Below are 20,271 nucleotides of genomic sequence, written 5' to 3'. Positions count from 1 at the left end.
ATCGTGCCCAGTGTAGGGACTTATCCACCCGGGGATGGGCAGTGCCAGTGGCATCCCCAGGGGAAGCTGTGCACCCCAAGGAGTGCTGAGCCTCGGTGATGGGGCAGGGACCAGCAGGCTCCTGGCTCCCCAGTGGTCCCTGTGGCCTGCGATTGAGCAGCCAGGCAGGGGCTGGGATGCTGTTAAAAAAAAGTGTAGGAGCTAAATATAGCCCTGCTGGCTGTGCGTGGATGTGTGCTCCAGGCGCGCGGACGCCTGGGTTCGCTTCTGCCTCCAGCTGCTGCGTGACCTTGGCTGAGTCCCTTGGTCCCGCTGGGTCCCCAGCCCCTGCCTCCCCTCTTTTCCTGCCTGTTGCTGTGCTGCCTGTGGTCTGGCAGTGTCTCAGGCATCCTGCATTGCAGCCCCCCTCCCGGCCTGTTCCCCTTGGCTCCCCATCTCCCCTTGGTTCTCCCCGCGAGATGGCCAGACCCATCTGCCTGCTCTGAAATGGGGCAGCTGGACCTGTTGCCCCAGACCCTCCCCAGGAGAGGACTGTGAAGACCTTGGAGTGCTCAGCCATGGTGGTCCCCATGGGGCAGGTGCATGTGTGGAGCACAGAGGACAAGTCTGAGTCATCCCCATCCTGGATGTTTAGCCAGTGCCCAGCGTCCTGTCCCCTCCCCATGTCCCCCCCAGGGAACTGAGTGCCTTTTAATATCTGTGGCTCGTTTCCGTAGCAACTACATTAAGCAAATCGATGGAGGTGGTGTCATTGGAATGGGAGGGCATGCCTCCTTCCCCCCCCCGGCCCCCCCATCTCCGCTACCCTGCTACGCCTCTCTCTGCTTGGCCTCTCTCTGCCCATACTTGCAGGCACGGCCCTGCTCTGCCCGGGCTCTCGGCTTTTGGCTCCTGGAGCTGCCTGCCACAGCCCCACACTGACCCCTTGCTCACCCACAGCTGATGGCGGGTGCCCCTGAGTAGAGGGGTGACAGCCGATCCCCCCTCGGGGACAGCGGCGGGGGATCCCTGGGGATGTGTGGTCCAGCAGCAGCTGCACTGGGGTGAGGGGGCTCCAGGACAGCGGTGGGGGGGGGTGGGGGGGCCATGAGATGCCCCCACTATGAACCTGGAAGGCCTTGAGATGATCGCAGTGCTGGTGGTCTTGGTCCTCTTTGTCAAGGTGCTGGAGCAATTTGGCCTCTTCGAGCCCGTGTCCTTGGAAGGTAACGGGTGTGGGCGGTGCTGGCTCCTCTGGGCACACGGGGGGGGCAGCCGGTGGGTGTCAAGAGCTGCCCCCAAGGATGCACTGAGGGTGCTGCATCCACAGGAGAGTCCTGGGATGCGGTGTCCACCTGCTGCTCATAGGGGCGAGCAAGGGGGTCCTGGTGTGAGAAGTGGGGTGTCCTGCCTGCTCTGTGCAAGGTCCCAGTGTCTGGGGACATGGGGAAGGGACAGGGCTGGCAGAGTGTCTGCTGCACAGTGGTGACTTTGGTGTGTGCTGGGGTGCCATGGGCTGGAACTGTGTGTGGGTGTGCAAGTGGGCACCGGGGTGTTTTCCAGCACCTCTACAGAAGCAAAGTGTCCCCAGGGTTAATGGTCACCTCACCCTGAACAGCACGAACATGAGCTGTCAGACTCAGCACCAGCCTGCAGAGCAGCCAGGCCAAGGCAGGATGGGTCCCTGCTGCACTCCCTGCTCCTGGCTCTTCCCAGAGCACTCCCATGGCCCTTGGGCAGGGTGGGGAGGCACAGGGGGTGCTGCCCTGCTCGGGAGGGCCTATGCAAGGTGCGCATGGGACACACTCGGTGGAGCCCAGATCTGCTCAGGGGACTCTGTGTGTGGTGAGAGCGAGGTCAGGATCGCTTGGCCAGGTGCTCCCTGGGCTCCTGAGGTGATGGTTGTGTGCAAGATCCCCCCAGCCCTGGCCATGCCCACAGACACCCGTGTGAAGGATGCTACGCAGGGTGAGGAGATGACAGGCAGTTTGCCTGGTCCACTGGTGCCCCGGGATGCTCTGCTCCGGTTCTGCAGCGCTGGCTCTTGCACAGACTGGGTGCGGCAGCGAACACCTGCTCCCCTCCACGAACCCAGGAGTCTGCTGTGTCTGGGGGTGGAGAGGGAAGGGGCAGAGCGGGGATCTCTCCCTCTGGCCCTGTGAACCTGCTGGCAGGACAGGAAAGCACGGTGGGTGGAAGCTTTCGTTGCTGGTTAACTGCTTGCTTTGTCCTTGTGTGCCAGTGCTCCTAGGTGGATTGTGCCAGAAGGGAAACTGAGGCAGGGACTGTGAGCTAACTGCCAGGCATCCTGCCTGTGAGCCGCGGCAGCGGGCACACTGACCATGCCCAGGTTGGAGCCGCCTTCTCCAGTTCTGCTGGTGATTCGGGCGGTGCCTCCCTCACACCCTGCTGTCCCCACTTCCCTGTGCTTTTGCTTCCCTGTGCAGTTGCCCAAAGCTTTGGACCAAAGTCAGTGGCACCGACTGTGGCTGCTCTGCAGCATGCTGGCTCCCAGCTGTGGTGGAGAGGGGACAGGCAGTGAGCCCTCGACCCCTGCAGCAGCCCTGCTGAAGGGCACAGGACAACACCTGTCCACCTCTTGGCCTGTGTGGCTGCTCCTTGCCTGGACCACGGTCTTCCATCCCCCGGGGCATGTTCCTTGTTCCCCTGCAAGTGACTTTGCTCTGGCCTGGGCCAGGGCAGGAGGTTGGAGATGGGGTGTCCTGCGTCCAGACTTGTCCCCATGAGCCAGCACCCCTCCACAGGGGAGTGGGATGCCTTGCCACCAGTCCTTGCTTGTCCCCAGGAGGACATAGTGTCACCATGTAGCATGGAGAGGCACAGCCCGCCCTGTCCTCCTCCACCTGCATCCCCAGGCTGGGGAGCTGTGGGCCCCTCTGGCCTGGCTGGAGATTCACCCCAGCTGTGGGAGTGGGACCCAGGTGCCCTGGATCAGCAGCAATTGCTCCCATGACCAAAAGGTGCCCGGAGGAGATGGAAACGTGTTCCTCAAGGGGCAGAAATTGGCTGACGTTGAGCTGAGCCCTTGGCACTGTAGAGGGAGTCCTACAGGCAAGTGGCTGTGTGTCAGGATGGGGGTGAGATGCTCTTGCATGGGTCACCCCCCCAACTTGGCTTGGGAGGCAGCAGGTAGGAGACTTTGCTCTCTGGGGAAGTCCCCAGGCACTGTCTGGGGCTGGGAAATGCTGAGTCCCATCCAGGGGTTGTTTATGAGCCGTGCCTGGGCTGGCAAGTGACAGCCCAGGGACCACAAAGAGCTCAAAACTGTACACTAATGGCTCAGGTCTGCTAATGGACACAGGGCTCCACCACCTGCTCCGAGCCATCGATACCGCCTGCTGCGCTTCCCCTGCCTGGCTGCCGCTCCGTGCTCCATCCCTGCTGGTCCCCTGCCTGCGGCTGTCTCTCTGCCCGGGCTGTGCTGGTGGTGTCCTGGGGATGGGTTGTGCCAGAAGTGTCATGCCTCCATGGTGATGGGCTGGGGATGGAGCATCTCCAGAGGAGACTGGAAAAAATGCCCTAGCCCTGGGGAATAGTTTGGTGGGAGCATCTTGCAGAGACTTCATCTGCTCCTGAGGGGACCGTGGAGGAGAGGGGGATGACATGGGGGAACTCCAGGCTTGGTGGGTTCCCAAAATCAGCTGGATGGGGCCCTGAGCAACCCTCCCTCCCTTTGGAGCTTGCCCTTCTCTGAGCAAGGGTTTGGATGGGGGCGCTGGTTGTCTGCACCCCCTCACCCTATCCTTTTGGCACTGTCCCACTCTGGATCCTGCCCAGCCAGAGCTGCTGTCTGGCAGCAGCAGTGGAGCATCTCCCCTGGGTGCCCTGAGCTCTAGGGGCGATTGATGCAGGAGCTGTTGTTGTTTACCAGTTGGTTAATCACTGATGGACAGTGTCACCCCACCGCTGCCCTGTGCCACTGTGCCTGTCCCCAACCCTGAACATCTCCCGTGGAGCTGCACACGTGCTGCCGAGCTGCCCAGGGGGCTCCCAGCCCCCTGCCAAGAGTCCACTTCGGCCAAGCGCTCGGGAGGAGGCAGGCGAAGAGAAACGCTATCGATTTTGGCTCCTGAAATGCTGCATCAATAATTCAGTGCAGAGCAATCGGTCTCGGCTGGGAGGAGTGGGGGTGGGTGGGAGAGCCGCCTGCATAGCCTGGCCTCAGATGAATGTTAGATGAAGCTGCAGATTGCTATGGGCAGGACAAGTGGTGCCGGCCTGGGGCTGGCAGGGCTGTCCCTGCCTCAGCCGGGTAAGGGTCCATTTGTGGGGCAGGTGGGACTGGGGGTGTCTGGGAGAGCCGCTGACATGGGGTGCACTGTCCCCCACATTTCCTGGGGGCTGCTGCTGTTGCCCCAGAGCTAAGGATGCAGAGTGTGAAGCGGGGCTGGGGAGGGTGCCAAACCCCTCCGGAGTCTGGGGAGAAATGGGAGGGAGCAGCAGCCTGCCTGGGTGCCATTGTCACCCCAAAGGTGCTGTGCAGGAGGGTGGTGGCAGTGACTGGCATGGCCACCTCCTGGTGCCTGGTTCAGGGTGAGGGCACCTCCAGAGAGGGGAGAAAACGGACATCCCCACAGCACTGGTGAGAGCGAAGCCCCGTGCCAAGCCTTGCTTTCCTCCTGCTTTCCAGGAACCCCTTTGGCAGGAGCATGGTGTCTTGGCTGCAGGAGAGACCAGCCCTTCAGGGCACGGTGCCAGGGGTCCCTGGGCTCAGGGGACCATCCAGCCTGGCCGGTTTGACAGAGCCGCGAGGTCAGGGCGAGCTGGCTGTGAGTGGGGTAGATCTCGGAGCATCGAAATCCAGCCTGGGACAGTTGCGAGTGTGACAAGTTGAAGTTTGAGGTTGTCTGGGCTGGGGTGCACCAGAGATTTCACCATGCGCAGTGGGTTTAACCCTTGCCTTTCCTTTTCCATGGGCTGGCAGGTTTTTCAGCTGGCTGTAGGGCTGGGCAGGGTCTGGTGTCTGAATCAGGAGAGAGCTGCTCGCTCATGGTGAGGGCATGCAAAGCAGGAGGGGAAGGGTCAGAGATGTATGGTAGCCATGTCCGGGCTCTGAGTTTGGATCCTGGCATAGCCTTATGCTCTGAGGGATGCTGTAGCTGGGCCGCGTCCTGCCAGCACTGTGGTCTTGTAGATGGAGGTCTCCTGGAGACCCTATGTTCCCCTCTGTTGAACATCTTCCACATGCTCCACACCCAGGGACATCAGCCCTGGTCATCACCGTGGACACAGGATGGGCTGCGGTGTCTCATCCTGCTTGGAGAGGATGAAGCTGGGGTTGAAGGGAACTTGGTCCTGGCTGTGACCCAGGGCAGGGCAGCTGTCCCAGCACTGAGCTCCCCAAGGACCGTAGCACCTGCGGCACGCGCCCCGCTGGCTCTGCCTCCACACGGTGTCACGTCCCGCTCAGCCCAGCCAGACATAATTAGCTTGTTGAATCTCTTCTCCCTCTGGCCTCGCGTTAATCACTTTTCACATTGCTTCCCTCCCAATTCCCTCTGGCCTGGCTTGCTCTTTGTGTTGCTGATGTGCCTGGAGAGGGGAGCAAGGGAACCCGGCTGGACACGGAGAGCAGGGACCTGCTCTGCTGCATCCTGCCCCAGAGATGAGCTCTGAGCCAGCGGATGGAGGGGCAGGGAGACCACTCAGCTGTGGGGAGGTGAGAAATGACAGGCTGGAGATAAAGCAGGAGAGCAAGGGAGCCTGTTGGGACAGCCCTTCTTTGCAGCCCTGTTCTGCTGGCGGAGGATGAAACATCGGAGTCCAATGGGAGAGGCTGGCTTGGGGCTCTCTAGCACAGGGCTGTGCTGGGCTGCAGGGTGCTGTGAGGGCTCAACAGGGTCTCCTTCACCTCTCCCCTGTGAGGGGCAGGATTAGACCCCAGGAGTGGGCACAGGTGGGAACAGAAGTGCCGTGCCTGGGTCTCGGTGGGGTTGTGGTCCCCGGAACGCCAGCAGCAGGAGATCCCACACACCATCCGTGCTTGGCTGCAGCGTCCCCTCCCTGGGATGTAGAGAAAGGTCTCATTCCCTGTGGATGCCTGTGCTGGGGCTCGCTGTGCTGCTGGAACAGGAGGTGGCCACATCAAAAGTAGCTTTTAGGTGAGAGATGCGTAGGAAACCAGCTCAAAGAGACTTTCTAATAACCATTGCTGCCAGGCTGGGGTCTCTGCCCTGATGCCCATGAGGCAGGGCTTTGGGTGGGCTGCAGGCTGTGACTTACTTGCTGGTGTGGAGAAGTGCGATGTTCGCCCGGGAGATGAAGCGGGAAGAGGTGAAGGTGGCAGGTGTCATGGAGATGACCAGTGGACAAGGCTGAGCTCCGAGGCAGGGAGCATTTCGTGCCATTCTGTGAGTGCGTGCAAGGTGGGGGCAGGTTTGGTGGTTTGGGATGGGACAGAGGGGCTGTGCTGGGCAGGGCTGGTCCCTGGGCTGGGTGGCAGCAGTGTCCTGGGGGACAGTGAGCGATGAGCTCGAGGGTCCCTGTGGATGGCTCAGCTCCAGGGTTGGTGCCACCACAAACTGCTGTTGGGGTGGGAGTTGGGGGCAGCTGAGCCTCCTCCACGCACCCATCGGTGCCAGCTCTGCACCCCTCCGTGGTTTCCAGTACTATGGGGTGTCCATGCCAGGCTGTGCAGGTGCAGCCGTGTCCTGGGGTGAGAGCTGACCCCTAAGCCTCTTGGGCAGTTGCATGGGCTCCCTCCTCCCATGCAGCCTGGGTGCCCCAAGGGACTCCAGAGGGCGCCGGGTGGGAAGAGGGAGGGCCAAGGCAGGTCTCTCCTCCCCTGCCCTCCCCTCTCCTTTCTTGCTGGGTCTGTTGCTGCCAGGCGAGCTGCGTGCTGGGACTGTATGTCTGGGGGATGTCGGTTGCTGCGGCGCCCTGGGACCCGCAGGGGCTGCAAATGGTGGGCATCATCCTGCTGCTCTTCTCCAGCCTCAAGCTACTCCATGCCTTGGGCATCATCGACCTGACCAAGGGAGGTGGGACGGGGACAGGGATGGGGTTGCAATGGGATGGGGATGTTGTGGTGGAGGTGTTCCTTGGATCCTGTACCAGGGGCAGCAGAGTGCTTGGGGGAGGTTTGGAAGGATTAATGTGTTTTGGGGCATTTTGGGGGGCATTAGGGTGTGGGAGGGTGTCTAGGATGTCTGGCAGCATTAGAGTGTAGGGAGCTGGGGAAGTGAAGATGTCTGGGGTTGGGGTCTGGGGGTGTTTGGGAGTGTTGGGGTGATTGGGAGGCACTGGGGTGCAGGACTATAGGGATATTGGGGTGGGAATATCTGGGGACATCGGGGTATAGGGTGTTGGGACACAGGATGCTAGAAAGTTAGGGCGTCTGGTAGCATTAGGGTGGGGGATATCTGGAGGCATTGGAGTGCAGTGATGTGTGGGGTGCTGGGGGACTGGGACTGTCTGGGGTGTTGGAGTGTGGGGGCATTGGGATGCAGAGGGCTGGGCTTTGTCAGGTGATGGGGAAATGGGCTGCAGGTGACTGGGGCTGGGGAGATAAATGGGAGCTGGGGGCAAGGAGCAATGGATGTGGGGTACGGCACGATGCAGGGGAAAGCTTTCCCCACTGCCGCAGGAATTGGCAGCTACGAGGGGAGTGTGGCTAAAAGAGGCTGGAGCCCCTGGCCCCTTTGCCCTCCCTGTGGGGCTGCGACAGGGTTGGGGAGGGAAGGGGCTGCTGTGGGTGCTGAGCTCTTTGGATTGGCAGGTGGGTGCGGAGGACAAGGCTAGATGTGGCTGGACAAGAGGACCCAAAACATGTCAGAGTGAGGGATGCACAACCTGTTGGTTGTGCCTGGCGAGGATGGGAGTGCAACAGACTTTGCATGGGTGTGATTTGGGGTTTGTTTGCCCTCATCCCCTCTGCCTCCTGGCTGGGGCTAGAGATGCTGCCAGATGAAGGGGCTGCAGAACAGTCCCCTCGGGCATCCAGATCTCGGGATGGGAGCTGTGATGGGAAGATGTGCGGGAAGGAGTGATCAGAGGAGCGATTAGTGGCTGAGCAGAGGACACAGTGTCCAGGAGGTGCTTTCAACTCCCCTGTGATGGAGGATGTCCCTGAGCTGCCTGTGATCTGGCTGGGCTGTGGCTGAGGCATGTCCAGCCTTCATCCCTATGCCTTACTGGGGAGGGTATGGATGGCACCTGGGTGAGGGGTATGCAGAGCACCAGCTCTTACAGGACACGCTGCCTGCAGCCAAGAGCAGCTGCTGCTCTGCTGGCGTGTGTTTTGGGTAGCTTCTCTGGTGCCTTGGATGCGCTGGTTCCTGCTGCCAGAGATGTCCCTGCCATGGAGGTGGTGATGGAGACAGGGCAGGATGTGTACCTGCATGTGGGTTTTGTGGCAGGGAGACGCACAGAGCTGTCCCAGTCCCGCAGCCATACCTGCTCCATTTGGGGAGCACCTGAGCTCCGCTGTCCCTTGGCACCTGTATCCCATGCCATTCCCTGCTTACAATATTTTGTATGTGGTGTGGCCTGAGAAATGATTATTCTGCCAACGTCTCTGGGCACAGCCAGGCTGTCTGGGAGCACTGTCACAGGCTGGGGATGGGAATGGGAACAGCACTGCTCTGCAGCCCCTTCTGGCCTATGTCTCTGTCTCCCTTTGGGGTCTGCTCAGCACAACAGTCGTGCAGCCGCTCTCCTCTCTCTGGCACCAGGGATCATCCTAGCCCTGGGTCTCTGCTGTCCCATGAGTTCCAGGTCTCATTCGGCATCTTTGCTGCTCCCAGCTCCTTCAGCCCTTCTGGCTCTAGGTGTCCGGGCTGAGGCTGCCTCTGTCCCACCCCCAGGACAGGGACTCTCCATCTGTTCCCCACCCCAGGAGGTGCCAGCTCTGACTTCATTCTCCTAATGGATGACTGTCTGGCCCCAGCGCCTGCTGCAGGCACCTTGGCCCTGGTTACACTTGGCTCTGTCACCACTGACTGATGAGGGTCATTTGTAGAGCTGCTGCTGGTGGGACCCATCCTGACACCCCCAGGGTGGCTGAGGGGGCTTGCTCTTTCTTCATCCTGATGGCCTTCATTGCAGACCCCGGAAAGCTGTGGTCCCCCTGACCTGGAGGTGGCACTGCCCAAGGCTGGGCACTGCAGAGGCGGAGCAGAGCTGGGGGCTGGTGGACCCTGCTCGGAGCTGAGCCCTGCACAGGGATGAATGATTGTGAGCCACAGGTTGTAGGGGCAGCTGGGCTCGCCATCACTGCCCGGATGGACCCAGAGCCATGGTCTGGCAGGGGGAGCTTGGGGTCATGCCTCTGACCTCCCAGGAAAAGGTGATGCTCTGGAAGGGGATGGAGGCTCTTCTATGGAAAAGAGCATGTTCTGGGAACTGCTCACCCCTTCCCCATGCTTCCCTGGGTCTGCCCTGACCCTTCTTCTGGCTTGTCCCCCTGCCCTGGCTGGGGTTTGGCCCTCCTGCATCCCAGCAGGATGCAGGAAAAGGCAAAGGGTCTGCTCGCCCAGCTGCCTTCTGCCACCCTAGCCCTGCTCCTAGGGCAGGGTGCTGGCAAAGATTGTCCCTGAGGTCCCAGCTCCTCCTGACCTTCTGACTGACCCATCGTTGCCCCACAGGGCTAAGCAGGGGCTGTGGGAGCTGCATGACCCAGCCAGTGGCTGCTGTTGCTCTGCTCTCATTCTAGAGTAGGGCTGTGCCCATGTGCTAAGCTGGAGACATTGGAGGGGTCTCGCCACTGTGGGATGCACATCTTCCACCCATCGTGATGATGTGTTTATTGATGAGTTACTGAGAGTAAGGGAGGAGTCTTGGCAGTTCCTGTTGGTATATTGTAGGGACTTTCCTACTAGGAGGATGCTGTGGAAGGGGTGGGTTGGTCTCCCCAGCCAGCTGTCACTGGGAGGGTGCTGGTGCCTGTGGCTCTCTGGGGAGGGCAGGGACATGGTTATGCATTGAGCTGACCTAGGCTTCTGCTTTCTCTCTGGGGAGACCAAGGAGAATCCCAGGCTTGGGTCCTCCCTAGGAAAAGTGGGTGTCAGCCCCCTGACATGGTGGCACTGGCTAGATTCAGCCCCCAAGGACACATCAGCTGCTGGTGGCTCAATACAAAGTGGTCCATGGCCGTCCTGGTGGCAGTCATTGCTGTGGACCCCTTCAGAGCCAGTGTCCAGCAACCTGCATGATTCATTTCAGCAGTGTGTGGAGGTGGGGATGGGAAATCCCTTCCCCTCTTGGTGCTGCCTGAGGACAGAGGCTCAGTTTGCATGCACGAGTTTCGAAGTCGCTGGGCTGTGGAGTGATGCATGGGAAGTGACAAGCCACTTAGCCCAGCAGACCTCCCGCCGCAGACAAAACACCACCAGCCCTTTCCATTGCCTCGTCCCGTGCCAGCTGCTCGATGACTCTTGCAGAGGGGAGGAGGGCAGAGAGACATCTGGAAGATGAGCTGTCGCTGGTAGGGACAGAGCTTTGTGCTGCGGACATCCCTGTAAGCAGGGCAGCATGTGGCTGGGCTCTGCTGCCCACCTTTGGGCAGAGCTGTTTCCCAGCAGGGGAGAGCCCAGGGAGCCCCCAGATTTGTTCGTGGTTTGGATGCTGGGGACAGAAAGGGGACGGTGCATCCTCCCCAGCAGAGCCCTGGGCACACCAAAGCCGGGACAGCAAAACCCCAGCCCTGGTCACCCCTCTCCTGTTGTTAAGCTGCATGTGCTGAACGTGCTCCTTCCCCTGCCCTGGGGTCCCTGGAATTGGGCCCTCTTCGATTTCCTCTTTAAGAAAACGCCCATGTTCTTTTTTTTTTTCTTTTTCCTTCTTTATAACAAACTAAAGTGTAACTTGCACCCGACCTGACCTACTGCACGTGCCTATACCTGCTGCCCCTGTGAGTCCAACCACAGTTTACTCTCTGTTGCATCTCTCTCGCTGTGTGGTTTCCCTCCCACCCCGCTCCCTCCCCTGGTCCATCACCCTGGCGTTGAGTGTTGCTCGGCCTGTCCCATCCCATCCCTTCCCCCTGGGCTAAGGGGCTGCTCCTGCCTCCCAGGTCTGTTCCCACAGCTCAGCTCTGCCAGAGGGACCTGGCCCCAGAGCATCCTTGGAAGGCTGAAAGGTGCAATTTCCTTTTCCCTCTGCAAATTAAAGCCCTGGAAAAGTAGCTGGGCCAAAATTGTGTTTTATGCACAACTGATGGCCGCTTCTAGGAACGAAAAAATCTCTTTCCTCACCTGCCTGCAAACCCTGAAGCAGACAGGAGCCAGGCTGTGCTGTCTTGCCAGTGCCAAGATCTGGCCCTCACCCTTGCCCCTGTCACTCTGTGACAAATGCCAGGGGGTTTGCGCATCACCGGCACCCTGCTGTGGGAGCCTCTTCCCTGGGGACAAGTTTGCCCTCTCTGAGTGGCTTTGTGCCATGTCCTGCTGGGACAATGACCTCCTGGAGCTGTTTTCTATTGCCCCAGAGTGATGGAGTTGCCTGCCTCAGCCTGGTGCCTTGGCCTGAGCTCAAAGGGTCCCAGGTCCTGCCTGTGGGCACTCAGGGACTGACCTGTCTAGCAGGGGCTGCTGGCTGCAGAGCCCCCATCCCCAGCCTGGAGCTGGATACCATGCAGCACCATTTCCCCAGAACCTGGGGCTCAGCTCAGCCCTACAAGGCTGAGAAAGCTGCCAGAGAAGCCCCATCTGCCAGTCCCCCCAGAGAAACAACCCCAAAACCAAGGCTTGTGACCTGCTGCTTGCAGATGTCCAGGGCGCTTGGAGCAAACAAGGTGTCAAAGGAGCCCCAAAGGGACTTTGCACCTTTCGTCCCATTGGTGCTCCGCGCTGCTTTCTGCCTCCCTTTGGAGCTGGAGCCCAGCATGGCCTTCATCCTCTCCTCTTCCTCCCCTCCCTGCCTGTGACGTTAGTCCTGCGCTCATTTTGCTGGCTTGAGGCACTGCGGGAATGGAGGGAGCGGGTCTGTGGCTGTGGAGCAGTGCCAGCTGGGAGAGATGGGGCTGAGTAAACTCACCGGGGTCCGAATGGCGGAATAGGGGGTGGCGGGGGGTTCTGTGCAGTGAAAGGCCCTGCTGTTTAATGCAGGGCCACTTGGAAGCTATGGCCATGGGCCAGGCTGATTTCAGAAGCCCCTCTCCCTGTCCCATAGCCTGGCTGAGGCAAAGCCCTGAGCCCCATTCCCCTTCTGGCTGTCTCAAAGCAGGTCCCCGGGCTCAGACCCCAGTGCCACGCCGGGGCGGGGGTGCATGCCGCAGTCTGGCTGCATGGCTGGGTTTGGCGCATGCTTCATGTTCAGCCGTTGGGTACCAGCAGGATCAAACCCGGCTCCGAACTCTGCGGCGGATGTGACACCCTGGCTCGGCCGCAGGCTGTTTCTTGGGCTCCATCCTGCCCTGCCTCCCTGCACAGACCTGTGGGGAGAGGGGTTCCCCAGGGAGCAGGTATTTGGCCTCAAGGTTAAAGAGCAGAGTCCAGCCCTGCCATCTCCTGGGTCTCTGGGCTACTGGGTGTCTCCGGTGCACCCTGGCATGCTCCGATGAAGGAGTGCAGAGGTGCTGGGTGTGGGTAGCCCAGCAGGGTTGCCCCTTAGCCATCCCTGTCTTTCCTAAGGAAGGAAATTCCAGTGCCGAGTTTGTCCTGGGATGAAGCAGAAAGGCTGAGCAGAGCCTGGGCTGGGCTTTGCCTTCCTGCTCCTCCAGCCTCACGCTGCATGTGCTGCCTCCGGCCATGCTTGCCTGGTGTCGGGTGCCCAAGCCCTGCTGCCCGCCGGGTCCAGGGGCTGCTGCTCTGTTAACTCTTCTGCTTGGTGACTCCTTCTTTCTTCCAGGCAACCCACCAGGCCAAACTAAAAAAGCGCTGAAGCAGCGATTCCTCAAACTGCTGCCCTGCTGCCGGCCCAAATCCATCCCCTCGCTCAGCGAAAGCAAGTGCTTCTTCTTGCCTTTGTGTGTGTGTGTCCCTGGCGGTGCTGCTGCCTGCCCTCTGCCCTGGCCCTGCCCGCGGGAAGGGGATACCTCCACTGCTCCCCTGCCCTGGGTTTGGGGCTGTCAACATCAGTCCTGCCCCGGAGGGGTGCAATCCGATGGGCTCTGCACCCACCTCTGTCCTTGCCTGCTTCCAGGCTGATTTTCCCCCTCTCCAGCTCCCGGAGTGGCTCCTGCAGGATGCGCAGCAGCAAGACCCACTTTGGAGCTGGCTCAGGGTGGTGGGACCCTCTCTGCTCTGGTTTAAGGGAGGGGGAGTTGTTGCTCAAAGCTCAGTGTCGGGTTGGAGATGGAGGTGTGATGAGGGGGATGAAAGGAGCTGAGCAGGGAGAGAGTGCAGAGCTTCCCAGAGCCCCTTCCCTGCACCAGGCGTGCTTGGCCCCTTGGGGACTCTGAGCCCCTGGCCGGAGTGTTCCCCTGCCCCATGGTGCAAACTGATCCCCCCTGGGAGAAGAGGTGAGTATGGAGGGGCAGGGGCTGATCTGCCCCACGGAGGGGGGTTACCCACCGTGGGCCCACAGCCCCTCTCGGTTGCAGTGGGCTCTGGGGGTGCTGGCTGCTGTGGGCAGGGGTCGTGTAGTTTGTCAGATGATGGGGAGAAGCCATAGATGAAGAGGGATGCACAGCAAGCAGAACGGGGTCTAAGCAACGCCAGGGGGGCATTTGGGGCTGGGGCTGTGGGGGGCAGTTCTCCTGCTGGACAGAAGTCCTATGTGCAGCACAGACCTATGGGATGGCCAGGGTCTCGGCTCCACAGGGCAGATGCCTGTGATGGGTGGGGGAGGGCAGGCAGGGGGGATCTCAGCACTGGAGGGGTTTCACACCTGCTTTCTGCCCAGCCTGGGCTGTACCGGAGGCTGGGAGGGGGCTACTGCCCAGCATCAGCCGCTGGTCTGCCCCCAGGGTGTCTCTGAGGGTCTCCTGTGGCATAGACCAAACACTCCAGCTGAACAGGGCACAAATGTGTCACCCTGTCAGGTGTGAGAGGATGGGGTCTGCAGCGCAGGGTGCCTCTCCCACCTGCTGGCACCGCAGGGCAGGGCAGGGCAGGACAGTGCTGGCCTCAGCCACCCTCTCTTCCCCTGGGTTCCTTACAGACAGCGTTGAGGATGAGTTTGAGCTCTCCACCGTCTGCCACCGCCCCGAGGGGCTGGAGCAGCTCCAGGAGCAGACCAAATTCACCCGCAAAGAGCTGCAGGTCCTGTACCGAGGCTTCAAGAACGTGAGTACCCCTCGACCAGCTTTGCTAGCCCCCACCTCCGCTGCCACGTCCACTTTGGAGGGTGCTGCGCACCCAGCAGTGCCCAGGGTTTGCAAAGGCTTTCGGGACCTGGGGGTTAATATTTATATCGGGTTACAGCCTGATCCCACCTCCAGAGAGGTCAGTGGGGAGGCCTGATCCTGTCCTCCATCCCTTGGGTGCAGAGAGCCCCCTCCCTGGGTGCCTGAGATGCAGAGACCCTCCAGTGAGGGGTGCAGCCCTCAAAATTGAGGAGATGCTCCAAGTAACCTTACTAGCCACCCCACTAGGCAGCACAGGGCTGGGAGGTGAGGCAAGGGAGCCACAGGGATTTAGGGGAGTGCTCAGCCCTTCTCCGCAATGTGGAGGTGACGCTGCGGCTTGCCCTGGCAGGAGTGCCCAAGCGGCATTGTCAACGAAGAAAATTTCAAGCAGATCTACTCACAGTTCTTCCCTCAGGGAGGTGAGTGTCCGTCCCCGTCCCCATCCCCGTGCCCTGCACACATGCCTCCCTGAGGTGGGGAGGTCACACAGCACCCCCTCACACTGTCCGCCTCCTCCCAGACTCCAGCACGTATGCCACCTTCCTCTTCAATGCCTTCGACACCGACCACGACGGCTCCGTCAGCTTCGAGGTGAGCTGTGGCTGAGGGAGGGATGGCAGCAGGGCAGGGACGGCACGTCCTTCAGGTACCACGGGCTGGGCTGAGCAGCATCGCTGTTGCAGATGGATGGAGAGCTTTGCAGGGGCTGGTGGAGTTTATTAAATTCTCAGAGGCAGTGGAAAAACAGTGAAAAGCAACAGAAAAGGGGGCTTTCTGTATTTTCTGGCTGGTGTCTTATCGGTACTCAGACTGGCAGGCACAGCCGTGACTTGGTCTTGTTCAGGCTTTGGCTGAACAGCAGACCTTGGTGCATGCTGTCCCCTTGGGTGCCGCGACCCAAGGGACTACTGTGGAACATGTTTGGGGACAAGCAATTGGTTTTCCCCAGGCTCTTTTCGATACTCAACATTTCCCTTGTCAGCCAAGCCCTGGGGCACGTCTGCTGTGGGAGGGACAAGCAAGGCTGTGCCCTCTGTGTCTGTGAGACCTTTAGTGGCCATAACTCCCGCCTACTTGCCCTGTCCGTCCTTGCAGGACTTTGTGTCTGGGCTGTCCATCATCCTGCGGGGCACCATTGATGATCGCCTGAACTGGGCCTTCAACCTCTACGATCTGAACAAAGATGGCTGCATCACCAAAGAGGTGGGATGTGGGGGTTCAGGGCATTGGCTGAGCTCTGGAGGAGAGCTGGGGGAGTCAGTATTTACTGAGCTCAGCTTTGCAAACAGGTCCCTCCTGGCCCCCTGGCACTGGTGTGCCTCGGGATGGGAGGTAGATGAGGGGTGTTGCTGCTCTGGGGCTCCATCACACACTCAGGCACACACGCAGCCTAACTCTGTGCATGGAGCCAGCAGGACCACACCTGGGCACCCCACAGGTCCTTCAGGAGCATCATGGAAAAGGTGTGGGTTGACCAGGTGGAGGCAGAGCCCCATGTCGACCCTGCAATCCTGTTCCTCTTCCCTCCAGGAAATGCTGGACATCATGAAGTCCATCTATGACATGATGGGCAAATACACCTACCCGGCCATGCGGGAGGAAGCACCCCGGGAGCATGTGGAGAACTTCTTCCAGGTGAGCCGAGCATGTCCTGGGGAAGCAGAGCTCTACCCAGAGCCAGTGGCTGCCCCAAACCCAGCACAGTGCAAGAGAAAACACTCCGTGCTGGGGGTGAAGCAGGGCTGTGCTGGAGCCAGGGAGAGAAAAGGCCATCCTGGTCCTGCTGGGTGCTTGGGAATGACTGGGGCAGGGGTGGGCTGCATCCAGCCCCCCGGGCAGGGGGTGCTGTGCTCTCCCTGGGGCTGTCCCTGCCATGACCCCCATTCTGTGCTTGTCTGCAGAAAATGGACCGAAACAAGGATGGTGTGGTGACAATTGAGGAGTTCCTGGAGTCTTGCCAGAAGGTAAAGCCACCAGCAGCTCTGCTCTGGGGCTGGGCCACCTCCCTGTCCCTTGGGAACCTCTGTCCCCCCATCGCCCTCTTGGCAGAGATGGGGTGAAGGCAGGGCTCCCAAGGGCAAGGTTGGGGCTCTGCTTTGGGAACTGTTTCCATGCCAGCATCCCTGTGCAGGTGAGGAGAGCCATACACTGCAGTGGGGCTTGGAAACTGCCTGTAATCCCTGGGGCTCTTGTCCCATGGGTCACAGCTGCCATGACGGTAAAGCTGGGTTTGGGGGGAGCTGCCCAGATTGTTGTACCATGCCCAACCCACACGCTTCCCACCTCCTCTCTGCAGGACGAGAACATCATGCGGTCCATGCAGCTCTTCGACAACGTGATTTAGCTCCTGGACCAGCCTCCAGCTGAGCTCTCCTGCCACCAGGCCCGGAACCTGCTTCTCTCTTGACTTTTCCTTCGAGCCTCCCCTCCGCTGGCTGCACAGACACCCCCATGGGAAGGGACTTCCCTTCCTGGAGACGCGGTCAGCGCCGAGATCTTCTCTTTCCCTTGGGCCGGCTCTGCTTTGCTCGGGGGATCCCAAGCAGGTTCTCCCAGACATCAGAACGTGGGCACGGCTGGTTTGGAGCGAGTGTTTGGCCCAGATGGACCTCCCTGCACCATTTCCCAGTGGGGAAGCCACAGCCTTGGGCTGTGATAGAGGCTTCTCCCATGCACAGCACCCCGTGCAGCCACGGCTCCCCCACCCCTGACCCTCCCCAGCCCTGAGAGCCCCCAGCACCGGCTCCAGTCCAGACCCTCCAGCGATGCTGTCTAGAAACCAATAAAGTCTTGCAATGGGTGCCAGCACCTCGGCTTCCTCCCCTGCCCCGACTATACCCTACCACCGGGAGTGTGTCCGGCATGTTGGCCGTGAGCCGCTGGCCACCCTCCTTTCCCAGCCTCTGTGCCAGGGCAGAGCGGCCGTGCCAGGAGAAGGTAGTCAGAGTTCATCACCGCGTGAGCTGTGGGGAGCAGCCCCTGATCCCGGGGACCTCAGTTAGACCTTGGAGGCTCATCCTGACATGGAGCAAAGGAAGACTAAAGGGACCCTTAAGTGCCTTCTTGTGGCACTGGTCCCCCAGGACAGAGAATGTGGGGCTGGAAGAGCTGCACCCTCAGCCCTTGCCCCTCACGTTCGGGGTGCTGGCACACGGGGGACCTCAGGGACTCGCTCTGAGGCTCCAGTGGAGAGACACCCTCCCACCCCTCTCTGAGGGCATGGCAGCCAGGGCATGGGGACAGATGGAGAAGGGAGGTGTGCTGGGCTCCGGAGGCTACTGTGGCCCGTGGGACCCACAGCCACACTTCTGCTGTCATTTGCTGCTGACCTTCCCTTGCTCCCGTGCCCTGGCCCATCCCAGCCCTCCTGCTGCCTGGGTGGCTGGGGAGGGAGCAATGGTGCAGAGAGGTGTCCCCACAGGCACAGCCCTGTGCCGGGGGCACGGCTGAGCTGGCAGCTCCTCAGGGAGAAAGCTGAGGCTAGGGCAGGCCAGGAGTTGTTGGTGGGTCACCATGGGGCACGGAGGGCTCAGCCCCTTCTCCTAACATGGCCGTGTGAAAGCCTGCCTGGGGACACCAGGGCTGGAGCCAGCACCCCGGGACTCCCCGCGTCGTTGTCACCACCCTCTCCTGGGAGCTGGGTGTGTGCAGGCAGGACTGTCCTGCCCGCGTGCTCCTCTGAGCCATAGCTGGGGCAGCGATGCCCATGGGCTAACAACCCCATGCCAACCCCAGCAGCCCCTCTGTGCAATCCCACAGGCACTGGGAATGTACCCAGCCCTCGGCTTTGCTGCTCCAGCTTCCGCATCCTTAGGAGCCAAGGGCGATGGTGGCCGGCCTGAGCTGCGGTGTCTGGGGTCAATGGGGAAGGGGTGAGCCCCTGGTGTGGGAGCCATTAGAAACCACCCCCTAGGGCTCTGAGCTGAATCTACGGGGCTGCTCCCCCCCCGGCCCAGCCCTTGTAGACATGATGTGTTTTTTAGGTTCATTCAACACATTGTTCATCTCACAGTTCTGTTCCTGGGTTTGCTGTGGGGCTGAGTTCCCACTTGCAGCCTCCCAAGGGTGGGAGGGCAGGTATTCCGACCCTTACTCCTCCAGTCTCCTTCTCCCCTGTCCTCCCCCCACCCAGGCTCCCTGGGGTGCTCACTGTCCTCCGCCACAGGGAGCAGATGCTGCCTCCTCCCTCACGCTGCAGGTCGCATGGCGTGACCCCCCCCGCCCCGGGGCATGGTGACCCACAACCCGCTTGGCATCTCCAGTCTGTATATTTTGTATTATAACAATACTATGGGTTTAAAAAAAAAAAAACAAAACAACCAAAAAACCAATAAAATCTAACCACAATCGCTATGCACACCACCGTTACATCTTTGCCTCTGTCAGCCATCTGGGGGGAGGCGGGAGAGATGGGGGCTGAGGGTCTCTGCAGAGGGTTGGAAGCCTTTTTGGGGTGCTGCAGCTGCAGGGTGCTCTGCATGGGTGCTCTGGGAGGTTGCATGGAGGGCAGGGTGCGCACTGGGCTGGCCAGGGTCCCAAACAGTCTGGCCTTGCTGTCGATGGCCCCGTAAATACTGTCTTTCCCCTGCTAAGAGGCTGTAGGTTTTAGGCCATTGGGGTCTTACACAAAGTGTGTCGGGTCTCGGGAGTGGGGCTGTCAGGTGTGTTACCAGCTTGTCACAAGATGCTGCTGGGTGAACCAGAGCTGGGGACCAGGTGGTCCTTGTTAGGATGGGCTATTTAAGGCTGAGCTACCACCTTGAAGAGGTGGGTGTGGACTGGAAAGGGGTTTTTCTTAGGGATGTGAACTGATGAGCTATCACCGATCCTTAGAAAAAGTGCAGCCTTGAGAACTGACAAAATGGCTTGAGGGAAAACAAAGAGGAAGCAGGTGAGTGAGAAACCAGCAGAGCAACAGGATAATGGACCTGGTGTGGGACAGTGATACTCTCCAGCATTATGCAGTCTGTGGTCTGGGAACTGAAAGCTCAATGTGAAGAGCTGCCTGGAGATCCAAACATCTTAAAAGGATGGGCTCTGGCTACAGGGGGAACTACAATCATGGGCCTGGGCAAGCTGTGAGTCTGCTGCTTCCAAAGCCTCTGACTCCTAGGGACTTTTTTGACCTGCTGGCAATTGCCAAGGTCCGCTACAGCAGTACAAATGGGCCTGAGCGCATCTTTCCCTCTAACCCATCCTTCCCAGTATATCCTATCCCCTGTGGGCTTCGCTTGGCTGATTGCTGTATTGGGCAATGCCATCCATGGGCTTGACATCCTCTCTCATGGCACAGGGATGCTGTGAGCCTCCAATGGGGTTCCTTGGGTCTCTCTCCCCAGGGCAAATGGCAAGAAAGAGACTGAGGTGACAAGGGGAAGAAAAGTGCTGTAGGGCTTGCTCAGACTTGAAATGCTGCTGTAGCCTTTTCACACCAAATGGGAACATGTTTGTGCAGGGATCGTTGCTGGTAGCTATGGGGTGGGGCAGATGGTTCCTTGGGAGCCAAATAATCATCTCTGCTTAGCTCTCTGTTAGGTCAGGCCCTCAGGGAAGGGGCTGAGGGCAGGGAGGACTGCATCAGTCCCTCCAGATGTGTCATCACCTTGTTATGAGAAGTTGCTGGGTGAGATGGGGCTTGGGACCAGGTGTCCCTTCTTAGGACATGGTGTTTAAGAGTAGGTAACAGCAAATCGTTGGGTCTATGATGAGAATAGAGGTAAGAGCTGATGGGTTCTTGGGAAAGGGCAGCCTTGCATTGTTTCAAGCCATCTTTTTCTCAGCTTTCAGAGGAAAATAGAAGAGCAGTTATGTGGGAAAACAACTGAGCAACTGGGTGAGGCAGCTGATGGAGCTTGGGGCAGTGATTCACTCCAGCATCTTGAATGCTGCCTAAAAACACAAACATCTTGTAAAAGCGTGAGAGCCTAATGCTGGGGCAACTTCCTGTAGGATTATTTTGGCACAATTGAAGGTGTGAGTATGATGCCTGCTTCAGGGTCCCTTCTGACCCAACAGCCAACTGCCCAGCTCTGTATGCAGTGGTA

At 59.9% G+C, this 20,271-nt stretch overlaps 1 protein-coding gene across 7 annotated transcripts in view; it reads left to right on the top strand.

Annotated features, from left to right (window-relative positions):
- Positions 1 to 16,662, top strand: part of KCNIP2 (potassium voltage-gated channel interacting protein 2) — a 44,289-nt gene extending 27,627 nt beyond the window's left edge. For 2 of the 7 annotated variants that reach the window (XM_086617029.1, XM_086617024.1), the window contains exons 2-8: positions 14,041 to 14,165; positions 14,577 to 14,646; positions 14,748 to 14,818; positions 15,323 to 15,430; positions 15,758 to 15,862; positions 16,129 to 16,191; positions 16,524 to 16,662. In XM_086617029.1, coding sequence (XP_086473155.1) covers positions 14,041 to 14,165; positions 14,577 to 14,646; positions 14,748 to 14,818; positions 15,323 to 15,430; positions 15,758 to 15,862; positions 16,129 to 16,191; positions 16,524 to 16,571 — 590 coding nt within the window. In that variant the 3' untranslated portion in view covers positions 16,572 to 16,662. Of the gene's footprint in view, positions 1 to 1,102; positions 1,206 to 6,886; positions 6,981 to 12,786; positions 12,887 to 13,993; positions 14,166 to 14,576; positions 14,647 to 14,747; positions 14,819 to 15,322; positions 15,431 to 15,757; positions 15,863 to 16,128; positions 16,192 to 16,523 lie in introns of those variants that run through there. The other 5 variants (XM_086617027.1, XM_086617025.1, XM_086617026.1 and 2 more) reach the window with 5 other exon arrangements.
- Positions 16,663 to 20,271: the final 3,609 nt, after the last annotated feature.

This window comes from Tauraco erythrolophus, chromosome 9, assembly GCF_009769465.1.
Source record: "Tauraco erythrolophus isolate bTauEry1 chromosome 9, bTauEry1.pri, whole genome shotgun sequence".
NCBI lineage: Eukaryota > Metazoa > Chordata > Aves > Musophagiformes > Musophagidae > Tauraco > Tauraco erythrolophus.
This window is presented reverse-complemented; position numbering and strand designations above follow the sequence as displayed.